The sequence below is a fragment of the Danio aesculapii genome, chromosome 19, assembly GCF_903798145.1.
Source record: "Danio aesculapii chromosome 19, fDanAes4.1, whole genome shotgun sequence".
NCBI lineage: Eukaryota > Metazoa > Chordata > Actinopteri > Cypriniformes > Danionidae > Danio > Danio aesculapii.
Window position 1 is genome coordinate 34,701,492 of NC_079453.1, and position 15,699 is coordinate 34,717,190.

Sequence of the window (15,699 nt, forward strand, 5' to 3'; positions counted from 1 at the left end):
GGGGGATGGTGTCTTGTAGTTTGTGATGTTTTTTCAAACTTTTCCACACAGATGCTGAGTCGCTGGAAGAGAACTGACTCCTTAGTTTCTCAGAATAGTTCCTTTTTGCGACTCTGATCTCCTTTTCCAGTGTGTATTTGGCCTGCTTATACAAGGCCCTATCCCCATTCCTGTAAGCAACCTCCTTGGCCTGACGTAGCTGTCTGAGTTTTACAGTGAACCATGGTTTGTCATTGTTGTATGTGAGTTGAGTCCTGGTAGGAATGCACACGTCTTCACAGAAACTGATATAAGATGTTACAGTCTCTGTGAGCTCATCCAGATCGTTTGCAGCAGCTTCAAAAACACTCCAGTCAGTGAGGTCGAAACAGGCTTGTAGATCCCGCTCTGTTTCGTTAGTCCATCTTTTCACAGATCTTAATACAGGTTTGGCTGTTTTCAGTTTCTGCCTGTAGGTTGGAATGAGATGAATCAAACAATGGTCAGAGTGTCCCAAAGCTGCTCGTTGAACGGAGCGGTATGCATCCTTTATCGTGGTATAACAGTGATCCAGAATATTGCTGTCTCTTGTGGGACATGTAACATGCTGTCTATATTTTGGCAGTTCACGGGACAGTTTTGCTTTGTTAAAATCCCCGAGAATGATTAAAGCAGAGTCCGGGTGTTGTTGCTCTAACACCGTGATCTGATCAGCTAGTTTCTGTATCGCCACGCTCGCGTGCGCGAGCGGAGGAATGTAAACACTGACGAGGATAAACGAGCAGAACTCGCGCGGGGAGTAAAAAGGCTTACAGTTAATAAACAGTGCTTCGAGATCTGGACAGCACATCTTCTTTAAAACTGTTACATCTGTACACCACCTTTCATTGATGTAAAAGCACGTCCCGCCACCGCGCGATTTCCGCGTTGATTCTTCGTCGCGATCCGCTCTGAACAGCTGATAGCCCGGGTAGGGTGAAGCGCGTTGTCCGGTATGGTGTCGTTCAGCCAGGTTTCCGTGAAACACAGAGCAGCTGAATGCAGAAAATCCCTGTTTGTCTGAGAGAGCAGAATGAGTTCGTCTATTTTGTTGGGTAGAGAGCGGAGATTTGCTAGATGGATGCTAGGCAACGCGGTCCGAAATCCGCGCTGTCTGAGTTTCACCAGCGCGCCTGCACGCTTTCCTCGTCTGCGCGCTTGGAAGCGTTTGAGTAGCACCGCGGCTCCGCCGACTACAATGTCCAACAGAACATCAGATAAATCCAGGTATGGAAAAATATTCGGTGGTGTATGTGCCCGAATGTCCAACAATTCGTCTCTGGTGAAACTAATTGTAGGAAAATGACTCGAGACAGGACAAACTAACAAAAACACAAACACTACTGCAGAGTACGACACGGAGGCTGCCATCATCATCGGCGCCATATATATATACAGTTGAAGTCAGATTTATTAGCCCCCTTGATTTATTAGACCCCCTGTTTATTTTTTTCCCCTAATTTCTGTTTAACAGAGAGAAGATTTTTTCAACACATTTCTAAACATAATAGTTTTAATAACTCATCTCTAATAACTGATTTATTTTATCTTTGCCATGATGACAGTAAATAAAATTTTACAAGATATTTTTTAAGACACTTCTCTACAGCTTATGGTGACATTTAAAGGCTTAATTAGGTTAACTAAGCAGGTTAGGGTAATTAGGCAATGCATTGTATAACGATGGTTTGTTCTGTAGACTATCAAAGAAAAAAAAAAAATAGCGTGAAGGGGCTAATATTTTTTTTTACCTGAAAATGGCTTTAAAAAAAATTAAAAACGACTTTTATTCTAGCCGAAATAAAACAAATACGACTTTCTCCTGAAGAAAAAGTATTATCAGACATATTGTAAAAATTTCCTTGCTCTGTTAAACATCATTTGGGAAATTTTAAAAAAGAAAAAAAAATCGGCGCTGATATTATATATTATACTTATATTATATCAGTAAATCTAGCAAACATTTTTGTGGTACTTTTGTCCCTGCCTATGTAATAATAGTAATAGTAAAAAAATGTAAAAAATAATAGTAAAGTAACAATGTGCAATTTGTGGTTATAGTGAAATTATTTTGAAGTTGTTCTACATTTCTTCAAAATACCACCTGGTATTGACAGACCACACTAAGTAGTTAGTAACCACAGCAAAATAATTCTGTCTAAATCGTTTTTTTTATTTAATTAATTTATTTTTTTTAAATATTGTACTTTCATGTTGTTTTTCAGAACAATGGGCATTTTAATTATTTGATTATGAAGCTGTATTTTTCACTTAAGTTTAAAAGTTAAAATCTCTAAATAAACATTTAAGAATATTTAGCTTTAAATTTAATTCATATAATCGTGTAAATATGTATAATATATTTATTTTACGTCCTGTTACTGTAATAAGTGTCCTGTCTTTTCCATCAGTCAACATGACATCTTGGGTTTGAAGGTTTGGTTTAGACTGTGATGGACCCGCCCACCAAATGACGTGTTCAGATTTTCCTTGAAGAGAGTAATTCGTGATTGGCTGAATCGCGCATCCATTTGAAGTCCACGAGACTAACCAGGAACTACGGAGAGGATTCTTTCCTTCTTTTTAGTGGTAAGTCTGTGCTCTCCGACATAACGCTTTTGTTTTACACAGCTAAACAATTTGTGTAGTGTTTAGATGTCGGTTACTGGCCTGGGAAACCAGAAAGCATAATTTTTACCGATTTGTCGCTGTTTTAAAGCTTCCTGAAAAACCCAAACATTGGTGTACGATTTAGCTCCCGCCCCTAGCACAGTGTGTGATTGGTCGAGCCTTTCAGTTTCCGTGTTATGATTGGATAATTCCTCAGACTGTCAGCGCTTCAGCTCAGTGCAGGAACTAGATGATACGTTTGCAGGATGGAAACGGTGAATCTGATGCAATTGCATTACGTGGCATTCCAGTGAACCCGAATGTTTATTTATCTCTCTTTTTTTAATTGCACTTTTAAAGAACTGACATTGGGGTTTAATTATTGCATGTTTGTATTCAATGTGTTGCATGTGATTTTATACCGCATATAGTGATCAACATCTCTCAAATGAACTCATAAAATGTCTTGTATTGTTAATTTATGTCAGATAAATTCAGCTCATCTGTTTTTTTCAGCTTCTGACTGCACTCGTGGTAACCTTTTTGAGCACTTGGTTACTAAAATGCATAATGATGTCTTTATTTAATTCATTTTTTTTTTTAGAATTGCCTGAGGTGCTTTATTTTAATCTTAAATCTCTTTCAAACTGAAACCTTTGTAGTTCAGCTTCTGAAAAAGGATTCTGGTCTCAATTTGAGTCTTCAAAGCGCTAGTACACATAGCCCTTGGCGATCTCCCGCTATTTGTGGATCGACCACAGCTCACCCAACTTATGTTGTCTGCAACATAGAGTGTTATTTGAAGAGTGTTATCTTTGAAGATTTATTTTCTACATATTAGAGTGTGCAAGCTTTATCTGTCATAAATATTTCTATATATTCAGTAAGCAAAGACTTGATGTAATTATTTAGTGTTTTGTTTGTTTGTTGTGATTTTTAATCTGCAGCTCTGAGTCAGCATCAGAGTATTCGCTGTTCAAATCTAAAACTTTTGTAACCTGTAGCTTCCCGATCACCGATTGACTTATCGCCATTTTTAAAAAAGCCCAAGGGTGTATAGGCAGAAATAGGACTGACGTTTCTAAAAATGGGCACGCTTGCCCATTAAAGGGATCGTTCATCCATTAATGAAATTATCCTTTAAATACACTCATCCTCAGGCTATCCAAGATTATATTCTTCAGAAGGTCAGTTTTTGCTGAATCCATTGTCCTCGGTGATTCATATAGTACAGGTCAATGACTACTGGCACTTTGAGAATAAAAAAAGACATACACCATAAAAAAAAGAAGTTATGGTTTCAATTATGTCTTTAGAATAATTTAATTTATTTAGATGTAGAACCATCTTCTTCACAACAACAGTACATAGGAGGTGCCAAGAGCTTAAGGAGATGAATGGTGAATAGTACATAATATACAAAATAGTGGGACGTTTAGGAACATCTCTCTCAAATTTATGGATTAAAATGACAATATACAGTAATTGATAGGCCAAAGTTTTTTTTTTCGCCTGTAATATAATGCACAAATACATGTGAGCACCTGTGCATTTCTACGAGAAATTATACACAAATGTTGTGTTAGTTGATACAAAGTACAAATGAAAACAAACCACATTTAAATGTGCATAAAATAATACATTTCCCATTCTTGAAGTCTATGTTGTCGACATTTACCCATTTTCTCACATGTAGGCAGGGTGTGAATTATACATTGATGATCGGAGGGGTCAACTTTTCGGTAATGTTAGTTTTTGTTATACAGCTTCAGTGAATTAAATGTATGTATTTATTTAAATGACATCTAGTTTATTAATAAAATGTATTTAATATTTAAGTTTTGGTGTTTTGAGGGATATTTAGTGTATTTTGACCTACAGTATCTGACTAGCTACTTCAGAGGTGACTGAAAGTCAAACTATGCATCTAATTTGACTTTACTTAGGCTATATGTAGAAACAAACAGTCATTTCATGAGAAAACGGTCTTGTGAACAGTTACTTAGTTTTTCCTTGCAGACTGATTGGTGCGATTATGCTTTCACAGTGTTATGAATCATTATAGGTATGGTTAAATGTATATTTATATTCATTCATCCATTCATTCATTTTCTTTTCGGCTTAGTCCCTTTTATTAATATGGGGTCGCCACAGCGTAAGGAACTGCTAACTTATCCAGCAGAGGTTTTACGCAGTCGATTCTTTTCCAGCTGCAACCCATCACTGGGAAACACCCATACACTCTCATTCACACACATACACAAGCGACAATTTAGCCTACCCAATTCATCTATAGCGTGGGGAAACTGGAGCACCTGGAGGAAACCCACGCGAGCACAGGGGAGAACATGCAAAGTCCACACAGAAATGCCAACTGAGCCAGCCGAGGTTCGAACCAGCAACTGTCTTGCTGTGAGGCGATAGCGCTACCCACTGCGCCAGAGCACCATCCATATATTTATAGTATTATATTTTTTAATATTAATTTTAATTATTAACATTATTATTTAGCATACAAAGCAGAGTAAATTATTTCTCAGTATTAAAGAGCTGACCCCCCCATACATGTTGTTTTCATGTCCTTCAGGGGGTATCAAGCGTTAATTAGAGGGGTCAATCCCTCCCAAACCCCTCTGTAATTTGCACTCTGCATGTAAGTTCAAAATAAAAATAGATCGATTTCAACTAGTTACTATAAAGTTACAATTTTAGTGCTTTTAGGGTGTTTTCACATCTGTGGTCTGGTTAATTTGTTCTGGACCAAAAGCAACAAATTATACATTGTGGCATTTTTCTGCCATTTTTGTGTTCTTTTCACACCACACTGATTGCTTTGGTCCGAACCAGTTGAAAAGTACCAAAATGCAGTCATTTGAGAAAATCCACATCACTCATTGGCCAGATGTTATAGAACGTATTTCCTAAATTGCTTTTTGATTGGTCGGAATTAATGTGCGGGAAAATACCAATGGAACGCAAGTAAACAAACCAGCAGACACAAAATGTCTCTTTAATATGGAGGGACGACTGCGCTGGCTGATTGTATTTCTGGTCATACTGTAGTATACTATATAGTTTGTATCACCTTAGACAAACTATACATTTCATACTTTATGAAATATTTTTCATCCACATCCCATAATGCACGGCGCATCGAACGACGGCAGTTGGATTAGTTCAAAAAGGCGCAATACTTTTTGCGGTTGGGTCTGTTCAAGTTTGCATCCTGTACACACCACAAACGAACCAGTCCAGGGTTCGTTTGACAGCGTACCGAAACCACCTCTTCAAGGAGGTCTCGGTACGCTTTTTTGGTCTGCTTTTGGTGCGCAGTCGATTGCGACTGCTACATTCACACCTGCCCAAACGAACTGCACCAAGAGGGAAAACGAACTCTAGTGTGATTCAATCGAACTAAATAAGGCAGCTATGAAAAAACCCTTATCATTTAAGGAAAACAGTGGGAAAATGCCATTTCTGGGAAATGTCAAAAGTTTTTTCTTCCTGGTTTTATTATTGAGACATGCCGCATGCAAAATTGTCGATACAGATTGTTTACATTTGCTGTAAGGAATCATTTCAGAACGCGAGATGGTGAAAAGTGTCACGGGTGGATGACGTCAAACTCTCGGGGTGTTTTTTTTTCATGTTTGGTGCGTCTTCGTTGTCGTTCAGTCTGACTTAATGACAGCTGAGATTTTACAGTGTGACGTGGGAGCCATGTTTGTGCAGTCTGACATGCTACAATTGTTCAGGATTATAAAAAATCGTACAGTGTGATTCCGATTACAGTCTCACATGTGAACTGATACTGCTTGCTCATATTTAGAAGAAGGGAGTTTTCTTCACAATATCAATGTATTGTCTGTATAGCCATGGATATTAATTTTGTTTTGCCTCTATATGTTATTTCTTTACTTTAAAAGTTTTGATGACAGTTAAATTGCATTTAACAAATCACCAAAGACCATGGCTTCAGCTCAAATTATTCTACAGTATAGAAGAGAACAATTTTTTTTATTTTTTTTTATCTTGGATGACCTTTATCTTGGATGACCTATATCTTGGTGAGTAAATTAACACCAAGTGTTCTTTTTTTGGTGAACCCCTAACAGCCTTTGTCAACTTCCTTTAGTGGTTACACTCATTACAAAGGAAGCGTTTGGTCATTGTAGGTCATGCCTTCGGGCTTGACTCAAACCATGTTGTGTAAACACAGTAATGGTCCTCTTCCTCTGGCATCTTCGGAAAAGTAATCGATTCCTTTTTCTCCCACTTAAATGTTGCATGTGAAGCCCTTGTAATTACATCAACTTAAAGTGCAGATTAAAGACATCAAAAAGTAGGATGCTAAGATGACCCTTGAACTCACTTTACATAGACAGCCTTAGGGGAGGAGTCTTGCCTCTCACATTCATGCCTAAAGAGAAGATGAAAACAGGCTTGTAATTCTGTGTTTTCATGCACCTCTGCACTTCCTCCAGCTCCTCTCCGTTTCCATGCTAATCAGTCTGGGCTCTTAGTACAGAGCCTGCAAACCTTTCCTCAGGAGATATCTGACTTATGAGCCAAAATGGATCAGGTCGAAGGTCTGCGGCTCGATTTCTCTGGGAGAGAATAGGTCAGAGAGGTTTAAACATCATCAGAAACATAGCCTTGCCCTTTGACTCATGTGCCCTTTTTTCCCAGTCTTTAACAGAAGAAGCAGTATTGATTGCAAATAGTATTGTGAGGAGTGCAGAATCTTGATAAAGGACTCCCTGACCACCTCACAATAAAAACAGCTTGTGAGGCTAGAAGTATGGCTAGTGCTTTAATGCACTTAACCCATTACCAATTTTAACATTTCTTGCCTTTCGAACTAACCATTATAACATACAAGATAAGGCGCCTTTTTTTCCTTCTCCTTCTGTCTTTTTTCACTTCAGTTGCTATGGAAATCAATCTGAGATCTCTATCGGGAAATTTCTGAGTAGTGTAAAATGAGATGGAGTGCACGCTTCTTTAATATAAATGGACAATCTTTGCAGTGTTAAGCCTACTTTAACATTGCATCGAATGATCAGATACATTCAAATACTTGGAAAAAAATTTAGAAAACCTTTTAAGAAAGGTTCCAAATGGAAGTTTTTGCTCTGATGCTATAGAAGAATCATTTAGAATTCCAAGAATGTTTTAGTGAAAATTTCTTATGAGAATATTTTAAGTGTGACGAATATTTTAAAACCTAAAACAACCTTTTTGGAAATTTAAAATGTTCCATGTATGTTAAAGTTTCTTTATTTTTTGAGTCTGGCAATTTTCTCAAAATTGAATATCATTTATTTAATAATCTGTGCAGACTAGGCATTGGCTGGTAAAAGATTCTGACTACATGATAACCTTGGATAAAGATGTTACAGTATCACGGTGTTGTGATTACTGCTCAAAAATGTATTATTTTTAAACGTCAGGGTACAAATCTAAAACTTTTCCCCTCTTTGAACTCCATTTATTTTATTTTGAGAAACTTTGGAACAGTAAACATGTCAGGCTAAATAATTCAAATAAACCACTGACTTCTGCTGTCTTCGTTAGTTTCTAAACCACTGATTTCTTTTAAAATGGCATCTTTGGATATCTTGTCCTAAAAAACAAAAAAACTAAAAAACTAAAAAATCTTACAAATACCTTAGGTAGCAGAAACTTTTGGCAGTTTTAAAACCTTGACTTTTCCAAATCGCGGTATACCTTGAAAATGGTTATCATCCCATGCCTGGTGCAGACTCTTCTGAAGTTAATTATAGTTTCATAAAATATCTGACCATTTGACCTTTTTATGACATCCAGATTAATTCAGTATGTAAAATGGCATGTGATGTGACTCTGGAAGTACGTTAAAAAACTAAAGTATTGTGCCAGTGACTTTCTGCTTCATTTCTTACTAATATTAAAAAAAAAAAAATCTTTGCCTGCTTAATCAGTGATGTGTTCTGACCAGCAAACAGAAAATGATAATACAGAAAATTAAATATCATATATTTAATGATCTGTGCAGACTCTTCTAAAGTTAATTATGGTTTCCTAAAAAATATTAAACCATATTACGACAAATCCAGATTAGTTTATTATGTAAAATGGCAAGTGGTGTGACTCTGGAAGTAGAATCAAAAACTAAAGTATTGTGCCAGTGCCTTCAAATATTTTCTCAGGAGCTTTAAAATATGCAATTCATACATGTCATAACTTGAACATGTTTACTGTAATGAGCTCAATTATATAATTTTAAGGAAAAAAAAAAAGAATTATAATAAAAAAAATAAAATGTTTATATATAATATATATATACATATATATTAACATAACTGCTTTATTTCTTACTGCTATTTGCAGCCTGCTTAATCAGGCATGTGTTCTGACAAGCATACAGAAAAATGTTAACACAGGAAATGAAATATCATATATTTAATTATCTGTGCAGACTCCTGAAGTTAATTATAGTTTCCTAAAATATCAGATCATTTTGCCTTTTTATGACAAATCAAGATTAGTTCAATATGTGAAATGGCATTTGGTGTGAAGTACATTTTGGTGTGAAATACTTTGCTTCTCTTTTGCTTCTACGCTTCTCTTTTGGTGTGAAAATACTATGCTTCTTGCAGGTGAAAAAAAATTAGATTACCTACCCACAAACAGATATACAGTTGAAAATTATTAGCCCCCCTCTTTTTTTTTCAGCAATTTCTGTTTAACGTAGAGAGGTTTTTTTCAACACATTTCTAAACATAATTGTTTTAATAACTCATTTCTAATAACTGATTTATTTTATCTTTGCCATGATGACAGTAAATAATATTTGACTAGATATTTTTCAAGACACTTCTATACATCTTAAAGTAACATTTAAAGGCTTAACTAGGTTAATTAGGTTAACTAGGCAGGTTAGGGTAATTAGGCAAATTATTGTATAACGATGGTTTGTTCTGTAGACTATCGAAAAAAAAAATTGCTTAAAGGGGCTAATAATTTTGTCCTTAAAGTGGTGTTTAAAAAATTAAAAACTGCTTTTAATCTAGCCGAAATGAAACAAATAAGACTTTCTCCAGAAGAAAAAATATTATCAGACATACTGTGAAAATTTCCTTGCTCTGTTAAACATCATTTAAAAAAGAAAAAAAAATTAAAAGGGGGGATAATAAATCTGACTTCAACTGTATGTCAAAGTTACCTTTCCAGTAGCTCAAGTGCTCAAATCAAGTGTAACATTTTAATTCATGTTGTAATTTTTTAATCAAAAAATGTCAAATATCGAAAGATGTATATAATTCCAAATATTATTATGTCCAAATATAAATATAAAAGTCTGCAAAATAACAGAAAATGTACTGCCAGTTTATTACAAGCTTTTTGTAGCATAATTATACATCACCAACCCAGACAATACATTATTTTAAACCATTAAATATGTTAATAAATGTCACTTTTTCTAATTTTGTAGGGTTAAAAGTTGCTAGAAGAAAGATCAAGGTCCCAAAATGCAACTCGAAAGCACAAATAAACAGGGAAAAATCAAATCACAAAATCAGCAAAACTGCTAATTTGCCGATATTTTTTGCAGTGTAATTTATACAGGAGATGTTATTTTACATTTGATCATTAAATTTCTATATGCTGTTAGACTACCCAGAAAAAAATATTAACCATTGTTGATTTAATTTTGATCTCTTGTGTTGTAATTTATTATATTTTATACAGATGTACTGCCCTACAAAATCACCCAAATCTTTCCAAAATAATGAACTCTTTCCAAAAAGAGCTACTCAATGTCACAATATACAAAAAGAATACCACAACATTGAAAATCTGTATTTAATCAAAGAAACATGATGGAACCTTGGGTAATTAATCAACGTAAAGAGTACCTAACAAAGTTTTTTTTTCAGTAGAAAACTAGTTCATAGATGTTCAATATGACCCCCTCCAGACACTCGAATGACATCAACCCAAAAGTTGTGGTATTCTTTTTGGATCACCCTGTATATCGTTAAAAATTTTAATTAAAAATCAGTTTGTTTTTATTCCAGTCATACAGTCCTACTCTGGGCATTCTTCTTAATATTAATTGACCAAATGTTCGATTCAATCAATTCAAACAAATATAATCTATAGTTTAGCATTTTTTAACAATGTAGATTGTGTTAAAGCAGCAAAGTTGAATGGATTTTCTAAATCATCACCTAGATGTTTCACAAACTATTTCCCACACACGTGATTCATTTCAAATGTGTTCCTGACCATATGAATTCACTGTAGAGCAATTCAGCACAAATTCACTAGTGTAATGGTGGTTTGCAGGCATGGGAAGACTTTCAGATAGACTTTGTCTCGCATCGACTTTCGCATGATTGAATTCCTTGAAGTCTCTTGCCACCTCTGGGGATGTGCCTCACATCAATTCCTCTTTCCAACTTCAAGATGCTTTCCGTCTTACACAATCACCCATGACTTTAGCAGCAATTTAGGATGTGATGCTGAACTCTGAAAGGGCAGTGAAAGTTGCGGTTCCCAACTGCTGGGTCACAACCTAAAAAAAAAGGAACAAACAAAGGGCAAAAACAGCTAAATGATCTTCAAAAAAAACTAAATTTTCTCAGACTTTCTCTTTTACAGCTAGATGTTCTTGTCCTCAAATCTGGGAAATTTTCTGTTTTTTTATTCAATGAGTCACTGTACAAATCATTAATATTTAGTTATGAAGTTGATGGTCGTTTATTCATTCAATTTTTTTCGGCTTAGTCCCTTTTTTTTATCAGGGGTCTCCACAGTGGAATGAACCGCCAACTATTCCAACACATGTTTTATGCAGCGGATGCCCTTCCAGTCACAACCCAGTACTGGAAAACCCCCATACACACTCTCATACACTACGGTCACTTTAGTTCATCCACTTCACCTATACCGCATGTCCTTGGACTGGGTGAGGCCGGAGCACCCGGAGGAAACTCCAGTTTGTAATATTGACCTTAAAATGGGTTTCAAAATATTTAAACCTGCTTTTATTCTAGCCAAAATAAAACAAATAAGACTTAAGAGGAAAATCCCTTGCTCTGTTAAACATCATTTAGAAAATATTTATGAAAAAAATAAAAAATTCTCAGGATGGCTTATAATTTTGACTTCGACTGTAATCGTTTTGAATAATCGTGATTACAGTTATGACCAAAATAATTGTGATTACAATTTTTCCCATAATCGAGCAGCCCTATCAGACTGAACAAATTCATACCAATCTCGGGGTCTAGAATGCGGCACTTTTAGCTTAGCATTAATTACTTTATTGGATTAGACTATTAGCATCTCGCTCAAAAATGACCAAAGTATAACTAATGCTAGTTCTGTCCTTGATCACGGTCTATACCCTCATACCCTCATTAACTATTCCCTACATTAGTAAACGAATAAAGTGCAATTGAAGGACTGAATGAAAATTTGAGCACTCAGTACACAGGAAAGGATACCGTTTTGTTTGTGCTTTGCTGGTTTATAAATCATTCAAATAGATTAAAATTTCAATTTCTTTGGTCAGACTCTGTGATAGTTATTTTAGCGAGCTGTCTATTGGAAGTGAAACAAAGTATTTTGATATCTGTCATCTATTGTTAATTTTGTAATACATTTTCATGGCCTATTTGTATTTTCACTGCAGTTATTTTATTTAATTCTATGTTGAACACTACTTTGAGACATTGTTCACAGCTAAAGAATGTTGAAAAAAAATTTGGTGGAGAAGAATGATTTTTTTGTGCAAGTTTAAAAGCAGTTAAAACAGACCAGTCAAATTGACCGGGAACACTAAAGTAAGGGGTGAGATGTGAACATGACAGGAGGGTTAAAATATTAGCTGACCACTCACATAGTTTACTTTGTGAGTATGAGTTACTGCCTTCTGGCCAACGATACAAGTTGCCTGTGTGCAGATACAATCGTTTTAAGAAATCTTTTTTACCTATGTCAATTAGACTTTTAAATATGTAATGTTTGTGTTAAAGATTGAATGTTTGTGTCGTCTGTTTTTTGTTCAGTGTTTGCAAATTTGGGCCTAGGGTCCAAGACAAATTCCCCATTGGAGACAATAAAGTGTAAACAAACAAACAAACAAACTACATGAAACTGGTAAATAACAGATATTTTGTAGTCACTTGTCGACCACAGTTTACATTTGATTCTCATGTACAATCAGACACAGAGCTCTCACTATCGTTCATTACTTGTACTCACTCTTTCCTCATACTCTTTGTGTTTTTCATTCTGTTTCTCTCTCAGGTGAAGGAAGGATGGGGAAAAAGGATGCAAGTTCTGTCAAGTTGCCGGTCGATCAGTACCGTAAACAGATCGGTGAGAACCTCTGTGCTTTCCAGCAGGCTTTATTTTTTAATATGGAAGTTAGTAACCTTCATCAAATATTGATTCAGTTTTTTTATTTTTTTTATTATTAAAGGGAGCCTGAAATGTTGCTTTTTCTCCTTCGTTGCAGCCAACTGTGTTTATATTACTTATGAATGTTGTGCATGAGCAGATTTGATCAGAACGCTCAGCTGGGAACAGACCGGTGTGACTTAAAACAGACCCAAAATAAACAACCACATACACCGTAAAGTCTTCACAAGAACATTCGTTTGCTCTTTTATAATTTAGCGCTAAGTATAGGAGGAAACGGTCATTCACTTTTTTTGTGCCTCCTGTTTCTTAACCAAGGCACTATACGGCCTATCAATCATACTAGTACGGGTTAGCTTGCCAGCTGTGATAAAGCGGAAGGAACATGGAGTTTGTTTTATAGCTTAGACAATGTCAGTATGGATGCAAGTGACACTATGAAGAGAAACGGGGCTGTAAACACTTAGAAAAGCTGAATTAATGACATTTACATAATAGCAAACATCCAAGCTGTTAAACGAACGCATTTTATGGCATTTAAGTGATTTTTATACACTATTTGGGTAGCATTTTAGTTTGTCACAATTTGTGCTATTAACTACTGGTTTATTACCTCGCTATTAACTGTTTATTAGTTCTTTTAAAGTATGATCTTATTCTATGTATATAATCCTACCCAATACCTAAACTTCTAAACTGTAAAAAATGATTCAAAGATGATTCCTTGGATTTACTAAATTTAAGTGGTTGTAAACAATTTATTTGGGCTAAATTTTACAAAAATATTAAGTTAAATATTACTAAATTTAATTTGTTTGTTTAATTATAATAACATAAATAATTTTGCAGATATAATTTTTTTAAGTGTACCTTACTAACTATTAATAAAGTAAATTTAAGACAAGTCATTTCACTCGGCTGCCATCTTTGAAATGCCTCTCGGGCATTCTGTTTGAATGGGGAAACATTAAATTCTCCAAATCTGCTTGCCAAGCTTACCAATGAATTTCATATTGGGAATCACCAATAAAATTAAACAACAACTGTCTCTTTAGTTTCATTTCTAAACGTTCAAATCGCACAAAATCTGGGGCATTATTCGCCATATAGTGAACAATAATTGGCTACTGTACTAGAAGGTGGGGCTTTATTCGCCATATATCAAACAATAATTGGCTATTATACTAGAAGGCGGGCTTTATTCGCTATATAGTGAACAATAATTGGGTCCTGTACTAGAAGGCGGGGTTTTATTCGCCATATAACAATCGTTAATTGGCTCATGTTCTAGAAGGTGGGCTTTATTTGCCATATAGCGATCAACGATTAGCTCCTGTACTAGAAGGTGGGTTTTATTCTTAATAGGGCGATCGATAATTGGCTCATGTTCTAGAAGGTAGGCTTTATTCACCATATAGCATTCGACGATTGGCTCCTGTACTAGAAGGGGGCCTTTATTCGCCATATTGACCATTACTGGTGTTGCCAGATTGAGCAGTTTTGAATTTGATTGTGCGGGTAATAAATGGCATTAGTGGGTTGACAAAATTTGGGCACTCCTACTCCATTCAGTTAGTAGTGACCAGTGCATATTGCAAACCACGTGGGCCCATCTGCAAGAGCAAGTGAAGGAAAGTTGTATTAAAATCTGACTCCCCGGAAAAATCTGACTCCCCCTTGCGTGGACGCGCATCACGAAGCATCTGCAGTTAAACTCACAGTAGTTTATCATGACGCTTTATTCTTTTGATGATTTTTTTTTTCACAATTGACAGCAAGAACAAACATAGAAGCCTTGTCTGATTGATAAAGCAGCATCTAAATATTTTCAAAAGAATTTAAAACACCAAATGAGATGAATTTATACCCCATTACATAAAGTATGTAAAACATACTCTTACAGGTAGTGTTAGATGTTTTTAGAAGTAATTATATATTGTGGTTCTGTGACTGTTGGTTGCTGTATGGTTAAAAATTATGACAGTTACAGTAACTAGGTTAATTGCTATTTAAATCAATTAAAATTAAATAAAATATTAATCTAATATTTTGGGTGTTTTTTTTTTTTGTGCGTTTGGGCTGGGTTTTTTTAGGACAGATTTTGGGCTGGAAATGTCAGCTATATCTGGCAACTGATGTTACGCTTTTCAAAACAATACGAGTGATACGAATGTCTTGTGTATTCTATAATCTTTGCTGCTAATTAGTTCATTAGTAAGATTATAGTCTTATTTAATGGTTTGTTAGCAACATGTATTGTGACGATATAAATTGTTACCCACTGGTTGTAAATGAAAGTATGTGACTACATTTTTGCAAATATATATTAATACAGTAAATTTTACTGCACTTTTCATGTGAAATGAAGTTTAGTGGTTTACTTATTACCGTGTTGACTTTACAGTAAGGTGATATTAGTTATTGTTAGTTAAAGGGATTGTTGAAAATTCACTTATTTACTCGTATTTCTTTTTTCTGTTAAACACAAAAAAGTAATTTCTTTGTGTTCAACAGAAAAAGGGAACCTCATAATGGCATTTAACCACTCCGTGTGCTCCAGTTTCCCCCACAGTCTAAAGACATGTCGTATAGATGAATTAGAATGTTGAATTAAATGTTACCTTTTAAATTGCACAAAAAACCCAGGAACAGACC

At 35.3% G+C, this 15,699-nt stretch overlaps 1 protein-coding gene across 1 annotated transcript in view; it reads left to right on the plus strand.

Annotated features, from left to right (window-relative positions):
* Positions 1–2,544: 2,544 nt before the first annotated feature.
* The window catches only part of triqk (triple QxxK/R motif containing), a 49,962-nt gene continuing 36,807 nt past the window's right edge, over positions 2,545–15,699 (plus strand). Inside the window, exons 1-2 of the mRNA XM_056479979.1 lie at positions 2,545–2,607; positions 12,931–13,002. Of these exons, the coding sequence (XP_056335954.1) occupies positions 12,942–13,002 (61 nt within the window). The 5' untranslated portion in view covers positions 2,545–2,607; positions 12,931–12,941. The remainder of the gene's footprint in view (positions 2,608–12,930; positions 13,003–15,699) is intronic.